This window comes from Drosophila mojavensis, unplaced genomic scaffold (assembly GCF_018153725.1).
Source record: "Drosophila mojavensis isolate 15081-1352.22 unplaced genomic scaffold, ASM1815372v1 contig_277, whole genome shotgun sequence".
NCBI lineage: Eukaryota > Metazoa > Arthropoda > Insecta > Diptera > Drosophilidae > Drosophila > Drosophila mojavensis.
This window is the reverse complement of record NW_025318822.1, coordinates 1579476-1601448: the sequence shown is the minus strand read 5'-3', so window position 1 is coordinate 1601448 and position 21973 is coordinate 1579476. Positions and strand designations below refer to the sequence as shown.

At 36.2% G+C, this 21973-nt stretch overlaps 1 protein-coding gene across 6 annotated transcripts in view; it reads left to right on the top strand.

The window, feature by feature from the left end:
- The window catches only part of LOC6574054 (tight junction protein ZO-1), a 116315-nt gene that overhangs the window by 49246 nt on the left and 45096 nt on the right, over positions 1-21973 (top strand). For all 6 annotated transcript variants that reach the window (XM_044008268.1, XM_044008267.1, XM_044008273.1 and 3 more), the window contains exons 2-3: positions 1078-1153; positions 19407-19947. In XM_044008268.1, the coding sequence (XP_043864203.1) occupies positions 1078-1153; positions 19407-19947 (617 nt within the window). The remainder of the gene's footprint in view (positions 1-1077; positions 1154-19406; positions 19948-21973) is intronic.

The window sequence follows — 21973 nt, the reverse complement described above, 5'->3', positions numbered from 1 at the left end:
AATGTATGGAAAAGTATGTATTTTAGATATTTAGTTGATTTTTTTTATATTAATAATTTATTTAATTTATTTTTTTGCTACAAAAAAAAAAAAATTATTCTGAAAAAAAAAATAGTTTCGTGTTGTACTAAATGCATAAAAAAAAGAAAAACATATATAAATATATAAATATAAATATATATTTAAAAGAATTTGTTTTTCGAGATTTAAATAATTTAAAATATTTTGTAGTATTCCATACCTTAACTTTACAATTTTTTTAAATTTAGACAGGGAATATTGAGAAAACATCGTTTTGGTAATAAATTTTTACTCTAGAGACAAAAAGAGCTAACTAGACTAGAGCTATAATTCAACAATTTATATACAATCCCAACAAGTCTCTCAAGTCTTTGTCTATTTTATGGTTTTCTATTAAATGATTTCAAACACACACTGATCAGCTCATGAAGTGTCTCTCATGGCCCTTGTACGTTCATGTGTGCACTGTGATTGACATTTGTCGGCAGAAACGAGTAGAGTGCTCCATTTCAATGTGTTTTTAAGAGTAGATACAATTGCGTTGGCTGGTTGGCTCGATCGAATGTTGTGTCATAAATCAAGTTATATGCAACAGCTTATATAGCCGATCGTAAGGTTAAATATTATTATTGTGGCTGGTCAGAATTTTGTTATTGTCGTCAATGGGTGCGTAATTTTATACATTTCTAGCTGATTTGCAATTCCAATTAATGTATGCCTAAGTGTGTGTGTGTATAGGTCTATGTAGCTCTGTCCCAGGTGCTCTACTAATTATGATTTATATGCTACAATCTGGCTAATTTATGTGAGGCTCGGCTAAGTGCCAAGTGAGTTTACCACTTTGAAAAGGCATTCGTGTAACTATTACAATTTTATCATGTTGTTTTTTTTTTTTTTTTTTTTGGTTAACAAGAAGCAGAGATAAATAATTAGCTATAATTTGTAATATGCTAATGCATATATGCAACGCCCCATTCACTTTACTAACACTTTGTGATTTGTTTTGATTCATGAAATTACTCATAGCTATATATATTATCTCTACATGTCTTACAGATGCTGCCAATATTGAGAACAGCCCGGGCGAGGAAAAAATCCAAAAGGAAATCGAAACGATCGACTACATAGACAAGTAAGTAAATGCAAAAAAAAAAATAATAAATAAAATGCGCAAATAGAAACAGTAATTAGCGAGCCGAATACGGAACCCAAATAGGTGTCAATACAATTTAATTTCGATTCAAAACCAAATCGATTCAATCGCAACTTTGACAGCCAATTTAAGCTTACGAATGACCAAAGCGAGTGCTGTAATTTTCGATTGCGCTTTTTGTATTCTTTTTTCTAGCAGTGGTAAACGCCCTTAAAAAAAAACAAAATCGTTCGAATTAAATTAGACAGTCACCAGAGTTGCCAGCAATTACGTGTGGAATTAACTTGTAGCAATTTCCAAACCATAATTATTTACTAATCTTGGCGTTGCTGCAGTCCCAGTTGCTGCAGTTGCTGCAGTTGACTCTTTGGCCATTGCCGGAACGTTGTGCAAATTGTGTATACGCCACGTTTGACCAATCCTCAATTTGACAATGCTGCAGCGCTGAGAGCTGGGTGTTGCTGCTGTGATTACTGTGCTTGTTGTTGTTGCTGTTTTTGTTGTTGTTGCTGACTTGTTGGTACATGAACTACAATTACAATTTGTTAGCTGCTCGAATGTGTTGCTTTTATCTCCTGGGTGGGTGATTACAATTTTTCCTAGGATACGGCTAATGGTAGCTGTAAGTTATGGTATATCTTGCATATCTGTTACTATGCATCAAATGTGATTTAATAGCTGATTGTTAGTCAGATTTTTCGCTCTAAAAAAATGCTGTATAATAATTTAATTTATAGAATTTTACCGAACCACAAAATGACAACATTAAATGAGTTTATTTATACTATATTCATGGTTAACATCTCCCATATTACGTTTATTTTATGTATATTTATACATATATACAGCCAATGCTTAATCAGCATATAATAGTAAATTTTCATTCATAAAATATTTATATTAGACTCGAATTCTTTGCTGTCAATGCTTGTGTTAATTACGGATCAGGTTAGACTTGTATTCAGCTTGTACTTAAGTTATTATTGCTCTCAGCTCATACTATATTTTTAAGTAAACTTCTGCTCAATAAAGTAGCACTTGATAGTCATAGTTCACATAGAAAGTTGCACCTGCTCTCATTTCTCTACTCGCTCGAAACAAAGTATTAGCCTGATTACACAGTCAGTGTGAGCCAAGCTGATCTTTTAGTGCTAGTCATGAAAACCCGTTCGGATGTAAGTGTGAATTATGCAGCATGTTTTTGCTTTTTTTTAATTATTTTATTACTTGCGGTCATGAGCACATTTAAGCCATTTGTGGACGCCAATTGGACAACAACAAGCATCTCAATGATCGCCTCAGTTGTTACCATTTATATGGCCAATGAACACGAGCGAGTCTTAACTCTCTCACACACACACATACACATGCAGCAACCGATTGCGCAATATTTAATTCAGTTAAACAGCCGCCAAAATCGGCTGGTGTGGCAGATTTTGCAGTTTTTACTGACACCGGCAACTTGTTAACTTTTTTCCAACATTAAATGGTAATTTTTTTCCGTCGTTCGTTCGTTCGTTCGGCTTTTTTTTGTAGATCATGTAGCCCGTCGAATCGTTGATGTGTTTAATACATAATTTCCTTATCGCTGCGGTCATATTTTTTTGATTTTTCGATAATATATATATATATTTTTTTTTTGTAGCCAAGCAGGCTGTCCAGCCTCTTGATTTGTGGTCGAGATTTTGCTTCTTAAAGTTTAATGACTCTAAATAATTATGACATTCAAGTTGCAGTTGCAGTTGTAGTTGTAGTTGTTGCATTTGCTGTTTGTGTGTGTGGACCACACTTTTTTGGTTTCTTGCCCGCACTTGTTGTTGTGCTGTAAACTTGTTTGTTCGCTGCAGACATCACTTCTTGCATAAAAAATATTGCAATCCAATAGCCAGGCAACGACATTTAATTAACTTCCCATAAGATATTAATTACCCATGGGATAGCAAGTCCAACGTATACGGAGCTAAAACCGCATAATTTCTTTGAGCAGAACAAAAGACTTAGACAACGAACTTGGGAAGTAACATCATATCATAGTGTATCAAATATGGCTTGGTTAACTTTCCTATGAAAGCTACCGTAAATGGTTTCCTTTATGAATTGACGTTAATATAATATGTGAATCGCTTTTATATTTGAAATGAAATGAATATGTCTCTCTAATGAAATATCAAATATCTATAAATGGGTAAATGAAATTAATTAATATTGCACCCACAATTTCGGATTGTTAATTAACAGTTATACGTTAACAAACACCAAGAGCCAAGTAAATTTCTCTAATGAATTGATGTTTCATTAAAACTGTTAAGTCCTAGCTAACATGTAAAGCCTTTTATTAGCCTATCTACAATATGTATAAAAATGAGCCAACGACTTTATTTAGTATTATCCCATTAACTATGATGACAGCGCATCGCCCACACGTCTCGTCCGTATGCAAAACAGAATTCAGCTTAAAAGTCAACCGACTGCTTAGCTGTTAATGCAAACGACTTGGCCATAAATAAAAACATCATCGTCATCATTATCAAATGCATGCGCATAATTAGAATGTTATCGCCGGATTTATCAAATCGGAACAAACAAATTGAACAAACTGAGCTGAACCTCCTACAACTTAATGAAGAAAATGAAACGCTTTCTTTTTGATTTCACTTTCATAGGCGCCATATCACAATCGGAGCTTGTTTCCGTGCGTGTTTACTACTCTCTTATTTATTTATTTTTACTCAATCGTCATCTTCCCTCTGGGGCTAATCGGTAAAAAGAAAAAAGTGGCTCAGAGTGAAGCGGCTCAGGTATGCAAATGAAGACGAAGAGTCAGCAAACGCATGAGTGGATGGCAATTTGTCGCGTGGCTGTGTTGTTCGTCTTCTTTTAGCCTGACTGTAACGCATTTATATTTGCATAAACGCGCACACACACACGCACTCACACTCATATAAATCGTGTGAATATTGAACACTTTTTTTGTGCTGTGCAATTTATTACGAAATTTCCTACGCAAAATCCATATGCGAAAAAACTTTCACTGAAGTGAGTTTTTAATTGCTGATATTTAAAAGATTTCGTTGCACAGTCAGGATTTGAGTCGATGCTGTTGTTGTTGGTAGGGGTTTTCACTTTGAGGAGTAAAAGCCAAAGAAATCAACTGTTATTAGTTTTTTGGCCTGGCCCGTTGCGACTCTATTGCCACTTATCAGTCGACCAAGCAAACATCGAAAAGCTTTGCAAATAATAAGTAGTTGAACACCCGTCGAAGTTGCAGTTGCAGTTGCAGTTGCTGTTGCTGTTGCATGCTTTAGCGTTTGATGAACTTTTGGCAAGAGGAAACATTCAGCTATACGGGTGTTGTATGCGCTGGTGGCATATCATTACACGATGTAACAGTGTTCAACGTGATGAAACAGGTGTAACCAGTGACGACTATTACGTGATGTTCGACCTGCCAGCCGATTAAAATAACAATAAAAGAGACAAGCATTTAAATATAAAGAGGAGCTTTATTTGAGCTTGAGATTCGTTTGGATTTCATTTTTTCATTTCTGAGTTTTTGTTATTGTTCGCTTTTGGCAACTTCATTTGGTAACTGGCTATGGCTAAGCTGCTCGCTCGGTGTTAACTGAAAATATCAAACGGTCGTCTGCTTATGGATTTAACATAGCAACAAAAATATAATAAAAAGAAAAAAGCGAAAAAAAAATCAACTATTAAATGACGAACCAATAAATACAGTTTATAAATAGCTTACGGCTAAGCGACTAAAGAGCAACGACGCGACGTTGCGCTTTGTCAAGCTCGAGGAAAAAATATCTGAGCAAATACTAAAAAGTCAAAAATATGCTGTACTAAATGTGATGGGAAAAGACACAAAGAAAATGATTGACTAACTCAAATCATATTTTGTAATATATAATCATAAAAAAAATATGTAATATGATATTATATGAAAGCTATATGATTAAATGTGAACTCCACATTTGATTTGGGGAATTAAGTCAATATTTAATTTTAGATCCTTTTGATATCTAGCCTCGCCGTGCACTCAGCTTAAATTAGAATGCTTAAATCTAGGAAAGAGTCATTTTTGTATAGAATATTAATTTGTTAAAAATGATGTATCCGGTTTATAATTGAATCTCAGCTAGCGGAACTCTTAAGTAAATGCTTGCTAAACTGAATTTAATTATGAAATTTCTTAAAGAAATAAATTAAGCGTTCATTAATCACAGCGCAGCCAGCCAGATGCGAACTGAATCGATTTCAATGCAATCAAGCCAAACAAAAGCTTTTCTTGTATGAAAATTCATGGAGTAGCTAACAGTCAATAAAAAACTACAGCAACAACAACACAAAATAATCTAAACTGAACAAAGAAACAAGTTTGTCACCTAAGTCTTTTGTTTTCTTTTTTGTTTTATTTTGTCAGCCGCGCGCGTTGACAAACTAAACGCAATATTCGAACAATAAATACTCACAGAGATAAATTAATATGTGAAAAAGGCAATAAAAGTGTTTTTTCTCTCGTTTTATGACTATTAAAAAATGCATTTAGCGCTCTAATTAAACGTTTATGTTTATCAGATTGCAGTTGCAACAGCGAACCGCCCCAAAGAGAAAAAACAAAATTGGGGAATAAAAACTAAGCTTAAGCTGAGGGAAACGCAAATATTTCAGCGCGCTTTTAGTGTGATCGAGCGACTTGCTCAATTTGTGGGCGTAACGTCACTGCCTACTTTAATGTATTTTTTGGAATTTTTATTTATATACCCTTAACCAGGATACTATGGCTATGTTATGGAAATGCTGTATAATAGAGAAGATGTTAATTGATATTCCTTATATTTATACACAACTGCTTTGATAATGGAAGAATAGAAATATTTGTTGTAAAATTATGTTTTTTATTCCGATCCTTAAGTAAAGTTGCTGATTACTATATCATTTATGGAATGACTGAATATGAAAAATTTTCATCCCATTTTTCTTTAATGAGGACATCTTAGTTATTGATGGAAGACGTAAAAGATCCCTTAATTCGTTTCATTGTCATATAATAAATATAGGGTAATATATATTTAATATAAAAACAGAGCAGGGCAATGAAAAGACTTCCTCAAATTTGTCTTTTGATCTTGAAATTTATTAAACTGAAATAAAAGCAGAGTATAATATATAGAAATAAAAGAAAAGTAATAAGAATCAGTTTCATCTAGTTTCTCTTTACTATATATTTACAATCTTCTTAAAGCAACTGCTTAGAAATTTAGCTTCATAAAAAATACCTTGTTTTTATCAGTGCATTCGGAAATATGTAATACTAATGCTTTATGACAGCAAGGGCAATAAATCTTCGGCTTCTAAAAAGTTATCTCCTGTAGCCCACCTGCAGACATTATGATCCATTAACAAATGCATTTTATGCCATTTTATTGGCACAAACGACTAGGCCAGAGTTCTGTCTGGGCTTTCACAACAACAAAACGTCGCCTACGGGGGCAGCGCTTGGCACGAGCCAGAGCCTTGGCCAAGTTGAGTCGAAATGCAAAACAGTCAAAATCTGGGCGTTGACTTTGCGGTTTGCAGTCTCAGTTCGTAAGCTCACTTGACACATAAATTACCGTATTTTCATTATTGAAATGGGGAGCAAGGCATAAGGGGCGTCCCCACTCCATTGGCCCCAAAAACAAAAAACAAAAAAAACAAAAGAACTAAAAAAGAAAGATGTATACAATCAGCTGGGCCCCAGAATGGGCCAACAGCCATGAAAGTACTGTAATATGGCAATGTCTTTAATAATGAGCCCAGCCAAATTGTTAGTTGCAGCACTTGAAATTCAGAGAGCGTTTGCCATGTGTGAAATTAGCATATGAGTAGGAAATGCACGTGGAGCATTTTGAAAAGCAGTCATGAAATCTGACCAAAGCATTAGCATTTTCATTGGCCAACTCAGAGCTGACTATATGGAATCATAATGGACGGCAAGAGGACAACATAACTATAAACCGATGGCAGGCAGCCAGGCAGGTCTGCATGGAAATTAGCCAACATGCAACGCTCCAGTGTTAGGGAGCATTGCGAAACTTTGCACCTTGCCCCCCTCTCCCTCCCCTCCATTCCAGCAAAGGGGTTACACGATAGAGACTAACTGGCACGACAGCTGTTGGCGCTGGCTGTCAAGCGTTTTGGGGAACGGACAGGACTTGCCATGGCATCGGGACAAAGACAGCTCCTAAAACAGGGGCAGGTAGACGCAGACGCTGCTGCCTGCCAAACAGCTGAAAAGACAGATAAACAAGTTGTCCGTGTGTGTGTGTGTGTGTGTGTGTGTGTGAGTCTGAGTGTGTAAACCTTCTTTTTTCGTTGCTTTTTCTCTTTTTATTATTATTTATATATGCCAAAGACGTGCCAACTTTGAACCAGTTATAAACAAAGCAACTTAGCCGGGCAGAGCCAGGTAAACAAAGCTGGCAAGCTGTGTGCTCTGTGAGCTCTGAGCTGTATATTCAACTCTGAGTTATGGCGAAATTTGTATGCCTTCCACAAATTACAAATTGGATGGGCGCTACTGAAAATTACATATCATTGGCGGTCCATGGCGAAGGAGCTTTCAAATCAATAGTCTCGCTCAAATTTATATGCGTGTCTAAAGCTATGAATGTGTGCGGATAAAGGTTTGTGGAAGTATTAGCGTTTAAAAAATTATGATGGGTATATTTGTATTTATATACGTGTACATATATTTATGTTGTTTACTTTATTGTTTTTTTTATTTTTATTTTTTTTTTAAGTTTTTATAGATATTATAGTTGCAAAATGTTGTTAAAATATAAATTTGACGTATGCCAAATTTCTTGGTAGTTAAATTTATACACGTTTTTTTTTAATATTTGTTTTGTGTGTGTGTTTTTTTATACGCATATATTAGGAATTATTTATGGATATATTTGTTGTTGCAAAAATTTGTATATATCTATAAATTCTTATAAATGATTTGAGTAAAGTTTTACAGAATGAATAAAATCATTACTGCAAGCAGGAAAAAAATATTCATTACTTTATTGATTATTCATACCGATAACTACTTAATGTTACTACATAGTCATGGTTTCAAATATAATCCAACTGAAAGGCCCAATATAGTAATAAAATCTCAATCAAGTAGATTTTTAGTCTAAATAACATTTTCAAACAAAAATTTGATATTTAGATCAATTTCGTGCGGCTTTTGAGTTACGTTCTTCTTTTTGAAGCGCTAAATTTATATAGAATTAGAATTTACAAATATTTTTATAGAGTAAGCTATTTCATGAAAAATTTATGTAGATCTCTAAGAAAGTCTCTTATTCTTACACTAAAGGTTCAGAAAGGGAATAAACCAAGCAATATAAATGTATATATATATATATATATGCTTACAACTACTAAAACTCAAAGCCAAGTTCTGTTCATTGTGCCAGTGAAGGCTTAGACTAAGATCTCTTATTGCTGATCTTCATATGGCTAACCGAAGGGGGAGGCAGCGCATTTGGGTAATAAGTCAAGCTGACACAAAAAACAGGATTAGCTGCATAAGGCAGTGAGTCAGAGCAGCAGCTGAGCTACAAATCTTGCAACTTGGCGGGGCACTCGCTCAAGATAAATTGGCAACACGCGCCGCCGATGCTCAGTTCCCGATGCCATGGCCATAGTCTGAGTCTGTATGTATGGCTGTGTCTGTGTCAGTATCTGTGGCTGTTGGAGCAGCTGCTCCGTTTTGGCGTATGCCATTGGCTTCTTGGCTGCGTTCACTAATTGCGTTGGCCTCTGGTCCGAGCAGCAGAGTTCAAAATGTTTGCGGTTAATTGTCTTGCAATTGATTAACTCTGAACTTTTGCGTCATTAGACGAGACAATCGGCCCGAAATCAGCGAAAAACACAATGAAAACTACAAAAGGAAATGAGAGAAAAGAGAGTGAATCAAACTGGCCGCACCCAGAGCAACATAGACATCATGCCCTAAAGCAGTGGCTAATTAGCTGAAACGGTTGACGAACCAAAGCCCCATAAGCTCTGAAATAATTACGAACCATTCGCTGTGCAAATTAAATTGCCCCTGGTTTTTTATAGTGTACGGCGAGTGGAGTGTGGCGATGGCTTCTAGTCTAGCTGGCGTTGCTTTTGGCCATTTCGTGATGGCCAAATCAAAAAACTGGGAACACTGATTGCTCCCATTGGAGTCACAGCGAAAACTCGAATCATAACTTTATGACTCAATCCATGGGCTATGCTCTACTGTGCTGAACTGAACTGAGTTGAGCTGTGTTGGCTCCAATTTGTCCATTTCCTGGTAGCTACACCCAAGAGCAGTTGCTAGTTGTAAAGCGCAGCATTTTTATTTTTTTCTCTTTCTTTTTTGTTTTAGTGCTGCAATTGGGGCCAATTTTGCCTGCAAGCTGCAGTTGAGCTCTTGCTTTTGCGCCGCAAAGTTTTTGATTTAGTAGTGTGTGCCCCCATTTGGCTAGTGTCTTGGTTAATTTCTTGGAATTCGCTCTTTATTTCGCATCTTACGTTTGCCGACAATTACTTGTAGAGGGGGTCCAGACCATATTTCATCCTCCAGTAATATGACTTTTAGACCAAAACGCTGGCTAGATGTGAAATTGTTGAACATTTAAACTTTTCAGTTAAGAAAAATATTTTGAAATTTAATATTAATATTTCAATTGGGGCTCTATAAATATTATAATGGAAAACAATTCGCCAGAATATCAAATATAATATTTATTTATTTTTTACATTTACGAAGGGAGAGAATTTTTTTATTATTAGTTACAGTTAGACTATGGCTCTAATGGTGTAGTTTTTGGATTAGGGGTTTGAATTGCTAGTAAATAATTATTTATCGAGCTAAATTTTTGATAAAAGAATTCTCAATACTGTTCTTGGCTTGCTGTCTTTGTTATTCTCTTTGCCCTTCATTCCTATTTCAATCAAATCCATTTCAAATCCATCCTTATCTTGCCTTTTATTTCATGTATTTTGAAACAATTAATTTTTGAACTGTCTATGAATACATACTATACATAACTAATATATATTTATTTTTCTTTATTTTTTTCTTTTTTTTTATACATTTTTATCAATATTACCTCACACAATCAACAAACTGTCAGCCAAATTTGTTTCTCAAAACGTTTGACGTTTGCGTGTCAAGCGCTTCACAAAGATTTCGGCACCTCACCTCAGCTTGCTGCTCTTCTTCTTTCCATTCCACTTTGGTCCCTCATGTTTTTTGGCAGTTTTTTGCATGAGTTGGTCGCCACAGCATTTTGAATATTATATAAATGTGTAAAAATAAAAAAAAGATTAATTTTTTAATTATACACAAATGAAAAATTTGCACGTTAGGAGCTAGCTTGAATTGCAAATGAAATATGTGAGGCTGCATTCAAAATATACAAACCAACCTTGAGGTGCGCAGGTCTTAATGATGAATACGGGTTTGACTGATTGCCGCACGAATGCATCATAAAAGTTGATATCTACATTAAGCATAGGTGTGTGTTTATCTTACTGTTTTTAGTTCTTCTTCATTAGCATGACAGCATCAAGACAAGTGGCAGCTTCACTGCGAGAGTTACTTTCCTTAAATGCTCAGTTTTCAAGCCATTTCAAGCTATTTCAATATCCAGTATCAATTGCACTCACTTAAGTAATTTAAGGTACTCATGTAATTATCACACCCTATTATACGATGATCGCAGACAAAGACGCTGCGGGGTCTCCTACATGCAGAAACCTTTCGTCAAAAGCCTTTTCAAGTTTGTAATTTCAATGCCCTCGGCCATGGAGCCCTTGAAGATTTTCTCATTATGTGAAATCAATACCAGCATTTATATATAAATAGAGATGGATAGATATGAATAGTTATACATATATACATATATACTGACGTATTTTCGCTACGTTCATTCATTCGTTTGCTGGTGAGAGCAATTGCTTAGAGCTGATGGGAAACTCGATAACTGAATAATCATAGCATTGATGAGTTTCGTTTGAGCTGAATGTGAGAAAAACCTTTTTTGTATAGTTTCTTTTGTAGAGCTTAACGATTGAAAATACTCTCTCTTTTCATTTGCAGTCAGAATTATTGGCTGAACTACGAGGAAGCTGCCTTATCTAGATTTTTTGTATAGATTAAAGTCAATGAAAACTAATTTAGGAAACTATATGATTATATCTTTTTATTATATCAAGCTTTCACAATTTTCTCTAAAGACGAGGAAGCGATCTGGCTGTCTCTACTCTCTACTCTATATACTTTACATTCTCTACTCTTCTATATTCTATTCAATGCACTCACAGATGGAGCATTCAAAACGGTAATTAATTGTAATATGCCTCGAACTTATGAGAGCAAGCAAACATGTGAGAAACAGAGGAAAAACGGAATGAATGACCGCAATCTCTTTATAAATAAATAATCTCATTAAAATCTAAATCAATAAAATGCCAACAGTCGCTATTAGCATACGATGCCTGCTGGTGACGAGAGTCTTTGATTCCCTGCTCTCCTAAGAGAGTACTTAAGAGTAAATCTGAATAATTTACTCCTCACACTGATATTAACATAAATTCGTACATTAACATATTCAGATTCCCAGAGCGGATTATGTAATAATTAAGTTTAATTATGAAAAGTATTAAATTTAATTATCCTGCACATAAGTTTTATGTGCTGCTTATGTTGGAGATCTTTGCAGCACCTGCACTAGAATGTTTGCCAATTAAGAAACTTATTCTCCTGGGTTGATTCACTCTAGCCTAAGACATCATCAGCATAACTAGAATGCAACATAATTTAATGAACGATGTCAAATGACTTTAACCTCTTAACACGAATTTGCAGGAGACAAAGAGATATATATATATATATATATATATATATATATATATATATATATATATAGACATACACAACATACAAAGAACAGCAGCTGCGGCTGATGCACTTGCAGTTGCAATTTGCAGTTGACTTTTATGAGGCAATTAATGAAATGACTCGAAACCGTGGAGCAGACGATGCAAATTTTTCGCAAAAATAAAATAAAACAGGGGACGAGCACAAATTATTATTAATTTTGTAGGCAGAGCTGCAGATGCAATCGCCGGCCGGCTGGGATCAGAAAAAAAAAAAGAGCCTCACGGCAACAGCTTGGTATGGTATTACAGTTCATTTAGTTTGTTGACAGCATTTAATATGCACTGGCACGTGGCCCAATTGACATTAAATTTGACACACTAATTGCGAACACCATTCGCTTCCTATAAATGTGATGAATGATGAGCAAAGACGTGGAAGCAAGAGAAATGATAGGCGACAACGGGCGACGATGTGAATGAACTTAATATCTTAATGATCAATCAATTGGTAAAACTTGTTTGCTAGGGTTATTTACAAAGGCTTTCGTTTAGATCTTGAGTTGTCAGATATATATTTTGATTTGTCAAGATCAAGAACTATACAAAATTTTAGTTAAATTAAATTTATAGTCAAATTATCGATATTTTCCTTAACTATTTATAATTTATTTTTAGTATTTTTAGCCAAAGAATAAATACGGAGTTAGGTGAGAAATTTGATTGATATTTCGTTTAAAAATTGTTTTGGCTTCTCAACAAAATACTTGTAACTGGTTAAACGTCCATTAAACAACAATCACTTACATTTTCTATAAATATAAATAATTTTGAGATTTATATTGTGGCACAATGTAAAAGATTCTTAATGCTAAGCGACCCACCCTCAGCCATTTCCCTTACATAAATCATGGCTATAAGTGCAATAAATCAACTGTGGACAACACTTATGAAAGTAAAATGTTCCAAAAACGAAAACTATATAAATAAAGGAATATATACATATACATATATATATATTTATATATATTTTGGAAATGTGTTTAAATAATGCGGCCAATGCTGGTGCGTCTGTCTGTCTTTCTGTCTGTTTTGGATGGAGCATCACTAAAAGTTTCTGGCCATTAAAATTGCTCTGGCAGCCAAAACATGCTCTAGGTATTCGGGTAGGGGGAGCTGTGCTGCAAGGAAACACATTGCCCTGCATCTGTCACTATAAATAACATCAACGACCAAAATTAATAATCATAAAATAAACAAGAATAACAACAGCAACAACAGCAAACAGAACAACAACAACTAAGTACAGCTCTTTATTATTAGCAGCCCTTTCACAGCTGCCAAAACGTGCAGCTGAGTGGGAAAATTCTGGTAAATGAATGAAGCACAAAAAAATCACACGCAGTGAAAAATACGCCAGACAATGACAGAGAGAGAGAGAGAGGCAAATGGAGTGATAGAGAGAGAGAGAGAGAAAGAGAGAGACGAGTGGCGAACGCTAAGCTGTGGCTATAATTATGGTGACAAGCAGTTGCTGCCACAGTAAAAATAGAATTTACGTCTTGCCTCTTGGCGTTAGTTTTTATTATTTTTGTTGTTGCCTCTTTTTTTTTTTGCCGGCACGAGCCTAAGAGATTGTTTTCAGCTTTAGTTTTTTCGTATGTCATTTAATTACATTTCGGGGACCATAAATCACGTTTTGCGAAATCGCCCTAAACTGCGAAAGGTAGCGTCTGGGAAGTAGCTTTGAGTTTGACAGTCGAGATTGTCAAGATTGGCAAGAGATATGTATCGATCAGTCAGGCAATTAAATGATCAATTTAATTAATTGATGCGTTTTTCTTTTTTAGTTTTTAGGCATTCGATATTAAGTGAGCGGCATTTGGCCTGACAACAAATATTTTATGAATCTTTTGGTTTAGGCTATTACTGAAATATTTAGAGCAGAATCTGAATGCAAGTGTGACCAGAGTTTCTGTGGAATGTTCAAAAAAGATTTTTTTTTTAATTTTAAGTTGTAAGACTATTTATTTAGACTTTGGGAAATTATTTCATTGTCTTTATGGCTTAAATTCATATCAAATATAAATATCAATTTTAAAAAAATTTGGAAAAATAGTTTTCATTTTATGAACATTTATAAAAACATTTTGTTTAAATTTTTATTGATTATATTTTTTATTTATTTATTTTTAAATGGTATATTTTTTAAATCGAAATTAAAGCTTTCAAGCAAATATTAAAAAAAAAATTATTTATTATTTATTTATAAATATTATATTATTTTCATGCAAATTAAATTAAAAAAATATACTTTTTTTTTATTTATTTTATAAAATAATATTTCATAAAATCATGCATTTATTTATACATAAAATTGATATTTGGAATGCCAATCATTGGGTAAGCCAATTCCAGGGTATCGCATTATTGTCTGCACGCAACTGTAGCATAAGTACTTGTTCTCTCAAACCCTATCCACCGGGGCTATGCACATGCCTATATATAGCGTGTGCACACAGGCACACATAGCTAGCGTCGCATGGTTTAATCTGGAAGATCTCTTCCCATTGCTTCAATTAATTTTTATGGTATTCGCAACCCATATAAGCGCCACGCCTTCCGGTTGGTCGCCCAACAACCAGTTGGACAGTAAGCCAGCATGGCTGAAGCACAAAGAAACAGAGGAGAGAACAGCAACAGCAATTGGCTTCAGTGAACGCCCGTTTAGAACTGATTTAATTGCAATTGTGCGCCGGCATTGCCGACATGCAATTGTTATCAAATGCACATCGTCACCCTGCTTTGGGTGAAATAGTATTGGGAGGTGGGATCGAAGATGCGGGCTAATCCATGGCCATGCTGCATCGAGCTGTTAATTAACAAGTGTAATTGATAATGCAACCGCAGCAGAGGCAGAGGGAAAGGAGGAGCTGAAGGAGGCAGAGGAGGCGGCAACAGCAGCAGCAGCCAAGAGGCGCTTGAATGGCTTTGGCAGTTGGTTGCACTTCTGATTAATCACACCAATTGCCAAGTGGCTGCAGGCAAACAGATGTCAATAAACCATGCCACACTATGGCACACATTCGTAGACAACGACAACAACAACAACAGCTGCAACGACAATGTGGTGAGCGGGCGAGCGTCTGCATGCGTGACAAGTGGAAATGGTTGCTCTTCTTCTTCTTCACCCTGGAGCAGCAGACAGTGTGTTTATTTTTAAGCAAGCAACAAACATATTTTTAAAGAGTCACGGCAATTTCAAGACGAGCAGAGAACTCAGAAAGAGAGAGAGAGAGCGCAGAAGGGAGAGCGACATTTGACATTTATTTCGCATGACATTTTACACACGCACACACACACACACGAATAAAAAACACTCATGCGCCTAGTTATCCAGTAAAATTGTCTCAAATGCCATTTGCAATTTGGTTGCCCATATTTCGTTGTTGTTTTTGCTTTTTTTTTTTTTTTTGCTTTTGTTTATTTCTGTCCGAAATCTTTTAGGCAATTGCGTCGGCAACATTGTTATTTTTTTTTTTTTTCTTTTCCGTTTGTTCTCTCTCAGGCGCATTGGCCACCTCGCGCCCTGCGCCGCCTCGCGAGTCGCATGAGTCTGTCGCGCATGTCGTCTCGTCTCCTCCGGGGGTGTGTGCCGCCGCTCTTCAGCTCTTCCCAGCCACAAAATTTCTAGCTGTTCAGTTTCAAAATTGCCGGCGGTCAGCGCATTTATTCTAGTCGAGCTGCTCTCGATAGGACAAAATCTGTAAAGAAAAAAATAAATAAAAGGAAAAGAAAAACGTGAATACTTCGAGAGATTCGCTGCGCCTTTTATGCCGCTCTATTTTTGTGGTTTTTATTTGAATGGACGAATTGTTGGCCAAGTTTGTGTAAAAATGCGTGAAAATTTAAGCAAGCATATAGTATATGTTTATATATGTATATGAAATGCAATCAAACAATCAGTGAGCAATTCCTAAATTTAAAATAAATCATGAAAACATATGTATATGTGTGAAATGTTAAGCGTGATTTGTTGGCAAATTAATATTGGTTAGTTAATTATGAAAAGAGCAAATCATGTGGGAAAAAATGAAATAAAAACTGAACTTTTCTATTCTAAATTGAACAGAAATATATGCATTTTTATATGTATATATTATACATACATACAGGAATGCATTTCATGTTGTGCTAAATTGCCTCAACTATTGCTGTATACAAAATGCGGAAATATATATGATATTTAAATAATGCATTTTATTGAGTTGAATGTGAGCCCCAAAATTACGTCATCCATATACATAAGTATACAAAGTGTAGATCATAAAATGTGCTTTTTGGACTTCCAGCTGAAAATGGTTTATTTTTATTATAATACATGTATACGTATTCCCAGTACAATTTGCATTAATTTTTTCTTTATAGAGTGAAGAAAGATTTGATCATTTGGGTTAGACTTTTTATACGATTCAGTCAAGATAAACAAAGAATAGAATAAAGGCGTGGAACACTCTCACTTTTATACTTATTTTGTCGTATTGCCCTTTCTGTTAATCTTAGACACGAGCTATTTCGCTTTACTTGGATGACAATTTGATTGATTATTTATCAATACTTACTTTTTATATAATTTTCTCCACTTTATGCGCTTATCGCTCTTCCTTTGACGCTCTACTTTTATTCATTACTCATTTTTATAATGGCAAAATTTAATTGCATTCAATACAGTCTTAAGCTTTACTTAATACTCTCATGACATCATTAATGCGGTTACAACTCTTTTCCGGTCTGCAACTGCTTCTCTTGTTGCCTTGCTCCCCTTTTTAGTGATTCCTCTTCTTTATGTACAGTTTTGCATTAATCAAGCCCTTTACCAATATGCTGCTCTATTCATTTGCGCAAATTTTAAAATAATTGCGACAATAAAATCACCATAAACACACAAAACAACAACAACAGCAACAATCCCTTGTAATCTCGCCATATCCGGCTGGCTGCGTGTCTCCCATGTCGCCTGTCTGCCAACACCATCTGTCGCTATGCCAGTACGGCGCACCGTCACTGCATTTACCCAGCGACTGCGTTCTGGCGCTTTGGCTCACTGTCACTCGCGGCGCTTTTTGCATCATCATTATTATGAAAAAAGGAAAACTCTTTGCAATGTTGATGATGGCCGTGCTCAGTCCGTTCACTCCCAAGTGGATAGGGTGATCCGGCGGCGAACCCGGAGCTGAAAGCCGGAGACGAAGCTGGTTGGCAGTGCTTGGTTCGTGTGGCTCGTTTTGTCGTTTGACATGTTAATTGCTTTGTTGATGGATTTCACTGTTGACACTTTTGCTTTCCTATAAATTCTTAATGAACTCTGCCTCGGTTCAAATGCATTTCCCAGTTACCATTTAGCACGTTGTTTGTTGGTCTAACAGAAGCTTTAACTTTAAGCCTTAAAGACCAAAAATCTAAATATTTAATTTGTGAGAGTTTCGATTTAGAAAATTAAAAGGTTTCACAAAGAACTCTAAAAAGTCTATGATCTGAAACCAACTTAATTTCAATTTAAAAAAAAAAAAAAAAAAAAAACTCCAAATGTAAATGAAGACTAAATCAATAGATTCTTAATTTTTCGTATTATGTCAAATTTATATTATGATCTTATTATGACTTCATTATTTATATAAAACTACATTATTTATCTCAATTAGTTCATATGAACTCAAATTTCTGATTTACTTAAATAAAATATAAAATCCTTGCTATAAATGACTAAAACTGAATTATAAAACAAAATCGTATTTTGTGACAGAAGTCAATGAAATTATGATAAAACGTTGTTACTAAAACAAATCAGGGTTTCATGCCCCAAACTAATTGATACCAAAGTCGAATAGCCTGAGAGCTTAAAATGTTAGTATTCTTATATATAAGCTTCACTTTATTTTACTTTCCAATAAAGTTAGACGATAGTGGAGAAATAGTACACTAATTCAATAAAAAGTATTCCACGAATTTATAAAAATGAAAAAATTAAATAAAATTGCTAATTTTTAATAAAAATGACTTTAAAGAATTCTGACCTTTTATGAAGTCGGCTTGTAATTGCTTAGCACTTTACTACATATACATATCTCTGCATCGAACATCGATTTGGTAAATGCAGGTTATTTTCTCGGAGGGGGAGCTGGCTATCTGTAGCCTTCTCAAACAGTTAAACATCTCAACTAGGCTAGACAATTGCTGTGCGCTTCCGTTCGGCACCTCATTAAGGCAACTTTTCGAGCACAAAACGACTTTTAATTGCGCCCACTGGACACAGTTTTTGACTAGACTAGAATAGAATAGAATAGAGCGAAGCTCCGTGGCAGCTGGGAAAGGGTTTAGGGGTAGAGTCGAGACATGACACATGATGAATGCGTGGGCCAGTCGCTCTCAGTCTCCGCTCCCTCCCTCACTCTCGTTCACTCTCTCTCTCTCTTAGTAGTTTAAAGTCAGTCGAGCACGAAATGTGTCGGAACAAGCTTGTAGAGTAATTACGTACATGTGTACGAAAACAACGTGAAATTGTCATTTAACATTTGTCAAAGGTAAAAACACGAACAAAAAAACAAGAACAATCAGAAACGGAAAAGCAAAAAAAAGTCGTGAACTAATTAAAAATCTGTGAAAGACAATAACAAAATAAAAGTTTGCCGATGAGAGAAACGAAACGTGTGATAAAAGTGCCAAAAAATTGTAAACTATTTGGGAGCAATGTCTCAGATCGATTATACTTGCTATACGGTGCCGGAGTGCTCCAGCGATGATGATGATGATCCGGATGATAATGATGTGGTGCATCGGAATGGTAATGGAAATGGCAATGGCATTGCTAATGGCCATTGTAATGACAATGGTAATAGTAATGATGATGACAGAGATGAGTCTAGCGATGGCACGCTCGAGAATGGTTTGCAGTCTGATTGCACGCTGGATTCGGATGCCACAACCACATCCTCCATGGAACACCACATCTATCGCAAGTACCAGCAGCAGCACCACCACTACCACAACCACAACCAGCAGCGGTACAAACACTATGCACCACAGCGCGTTTCGATGCCAGCTCTGCGTGCCGCGGGCAGCCACTCCAGGGAGCTGACACCGCAGCTGGGCATCTATCATGATGGGCCAGAGGCGGCACCACAGTGGGGCTATTTTGTGCCATTGGCGCCCAACTGCTTCTTCAGTCCGCCCATGCAACGGCGTCGTTTTAGGTGGGCCGTGTCCTCAGCTCAGCCTCACGAAATTCTCCCGTTCATAATCTAACAAAATGCTTTTCGTTTTCTCATTGCAGAGAGAAGGAGAACGATCGCAACCGTCGTGCGGTTAGCTATGGCGGCGGCGGCGGCAACTCGCCGACCCACTGTGCCACCATACCGCGTGCAGCACCGCGTCGTGTGGCGCTCATGAAGGAGCCACCGCCGCCGCCGCCCAAGCCCCAACTAACGTCGAAGGCATCGCTGCAGTCCACAGACTCCTCGCATGCGTCCAGCATCATAGCCAGCAAGTATCCGCAGTCTGAGTACAATCTCATACAGAAGATCGACTCGAACAGCACGCTGACTGCACCGGCTCAGTACCAGCCGCAGAATTTCTATGCCAACACCGGCACCATATCCTCCACCAACGGTGGCTATTCGTCCCTGCTGTGCCATGCCAGCTCCACGGCCAGTCCGTTGGCGGTGCGGAAGCGGGACAAGCTGCTCCATCGCTTCAGCGATGCGGCCACACTGGGACGCAAGCTCAAGAAGAAGAAGAACACGAATCGCACCTGCCGCTCCATGACCGAAGCCATCGAGATGCTCGCCGATCCGGTCATCGAGGATGAGTTTTTCGTAAGTAAACGAAGCCATTTCTTATCAAATTTCTAGATACACAAGCATATACAATATAGGTACATACATACATACCTCTATGAGCTGTAAATAAGCTAGAAAACAGATCGCATCCATGTGAATGCTTTCCTTCTGAACTTTAATTAATAGAAATATCGTACGTGCAAATTGCATGTAAGTGAATTTGTGATTGAATTGGGATAAATTGGATGTGAGAAATAAAGTTAATATTCCATAAAAGACAAGAGATACAGGTGTTAATATAATAGTATAATAATATTATATAATACTTAAAATAAGATTAAGAACTTTTATATTTAATTGCCTGAGTTTTTGGATGGCCGATGTCCATGAGAGTTTAAAATATCCTTATCGAGCCAACTAGTCTCTCAGTAAGCCAAACATATATATAAATTCAACTGACTAAGAAAATCACAAAGCGGATATCCTTTAATAGAAGATGTAGGAGGAGAATAATAACAAAACTAACTTTTATTCTCAATTATTTAAAACATAAATCATCATAAGAGCTGTAAAGGATAAACAATTTTTATATTCTTGGAAATTAAAATTTTTGCTGAAAGCCTCATTGGCATTAATAGGTAAAGCACGCAGGCGATAAAGAAAATCATCTTATGCTCACTATTTCTCATCGGTTATCCAGTTATCATCGGTTAAAGCAAATCTTACAAAGGCATTTATTTCGAAGCTGGATATGCTTACAATATGTAAAGCATCTCTGAATTGCATTTACAAGCAGCGCCCAATGAAAAGCTATTGTCGCCCTATCTTACTCTCTCTTTATTCTCTGTTATAAAAGGGGTGTATCTGTATAAAAATATATACTCTATAGAAGCTCACGTTCTTTACACAAACAAATCCCAATTGTTATCGCAATTAATTTTTTGTGGCTTTTGTGAGTGGAAGTTATCTCTCGGCTTATCTTCGAAATGAATGACCATTGGAATAAGTTCGGACATAGATTGCTTCTCAAATGCAGGCATTCAGTATAAGTTGGTTAGTCGGGGCGTATCGAGCGACTATTCTATTTCTATATAGCGTGAGCGGAAGTATACAGCTAAAATCAAAGTTACTTAAAAGGTGATAAGGTCGCATAAAAATAGAGCAAAAGAAAAGAAAACTAAGAAAAGACCAACAAGACTTTAACAGTGTGTGCTTAGTAATATATTGATATACATATATACATACATGTATATATGTAAACTTGCTTAACTGTGTCATGGAAATTAGTGAATGTGAAATTCTTCAAGTGACTTCGACCCATCCAGTGCTAAAGGCAACCTTGAAAAGGCTCTAGGAAAGCAACAATTGAAATTGAACTGAACTCAATTCGATGTGTTTATATCAAATGGGGGGCGTCAAATCGAATTACGTGTCTTTCAATTCTTTTTAGTGGTTCGTATATTTTGTCATTTAATCGCTAAATTTTGAATTGGGGCCACGTCGAGTGTGTTGCAAATCTAGCTTAATTAGCCAACTCATGCTGACAGATTAGCATAGAATTTGAACGGGCTTTCAGTCAGTTCTTGGTTTCGATGACGCTTCGCCAATGATGGACAGTGTTCAGGAAGACGAGTCGAACCAACTACTAAATAGCTAACAACTGTGTCAATACTTTGGTATTGCCTTGCCTCAGCTAAGGGGCGTTCAGGGCGGGGCACAGTGCACCATTCACAGTGTTCTCGGCTTCAGGTCTGTGACAAGCGACTCGCTAATTGGATTAGCTGCGCACCCTTCCAGCAAATAATAGAAAAAGTTGTTGCAATAAAATTCAAACAATTTCAGTGAAAAATCGAACGTGCAATGTTGTGAACGTCTCGTCGAACGCGTCGCTCGGCTGAAACTAACAAATTGCCTAACAATTATATTTGCTGCACCGAGTAACGCGAAAAATAAAAAAGAAATTATACAAATAATAAGAATTAAATTTTTTAGTTTATATAAACACATACGTATATAATATATAAACTTTAAATTACTACAACATTTGAAATTCGCGCGCCCA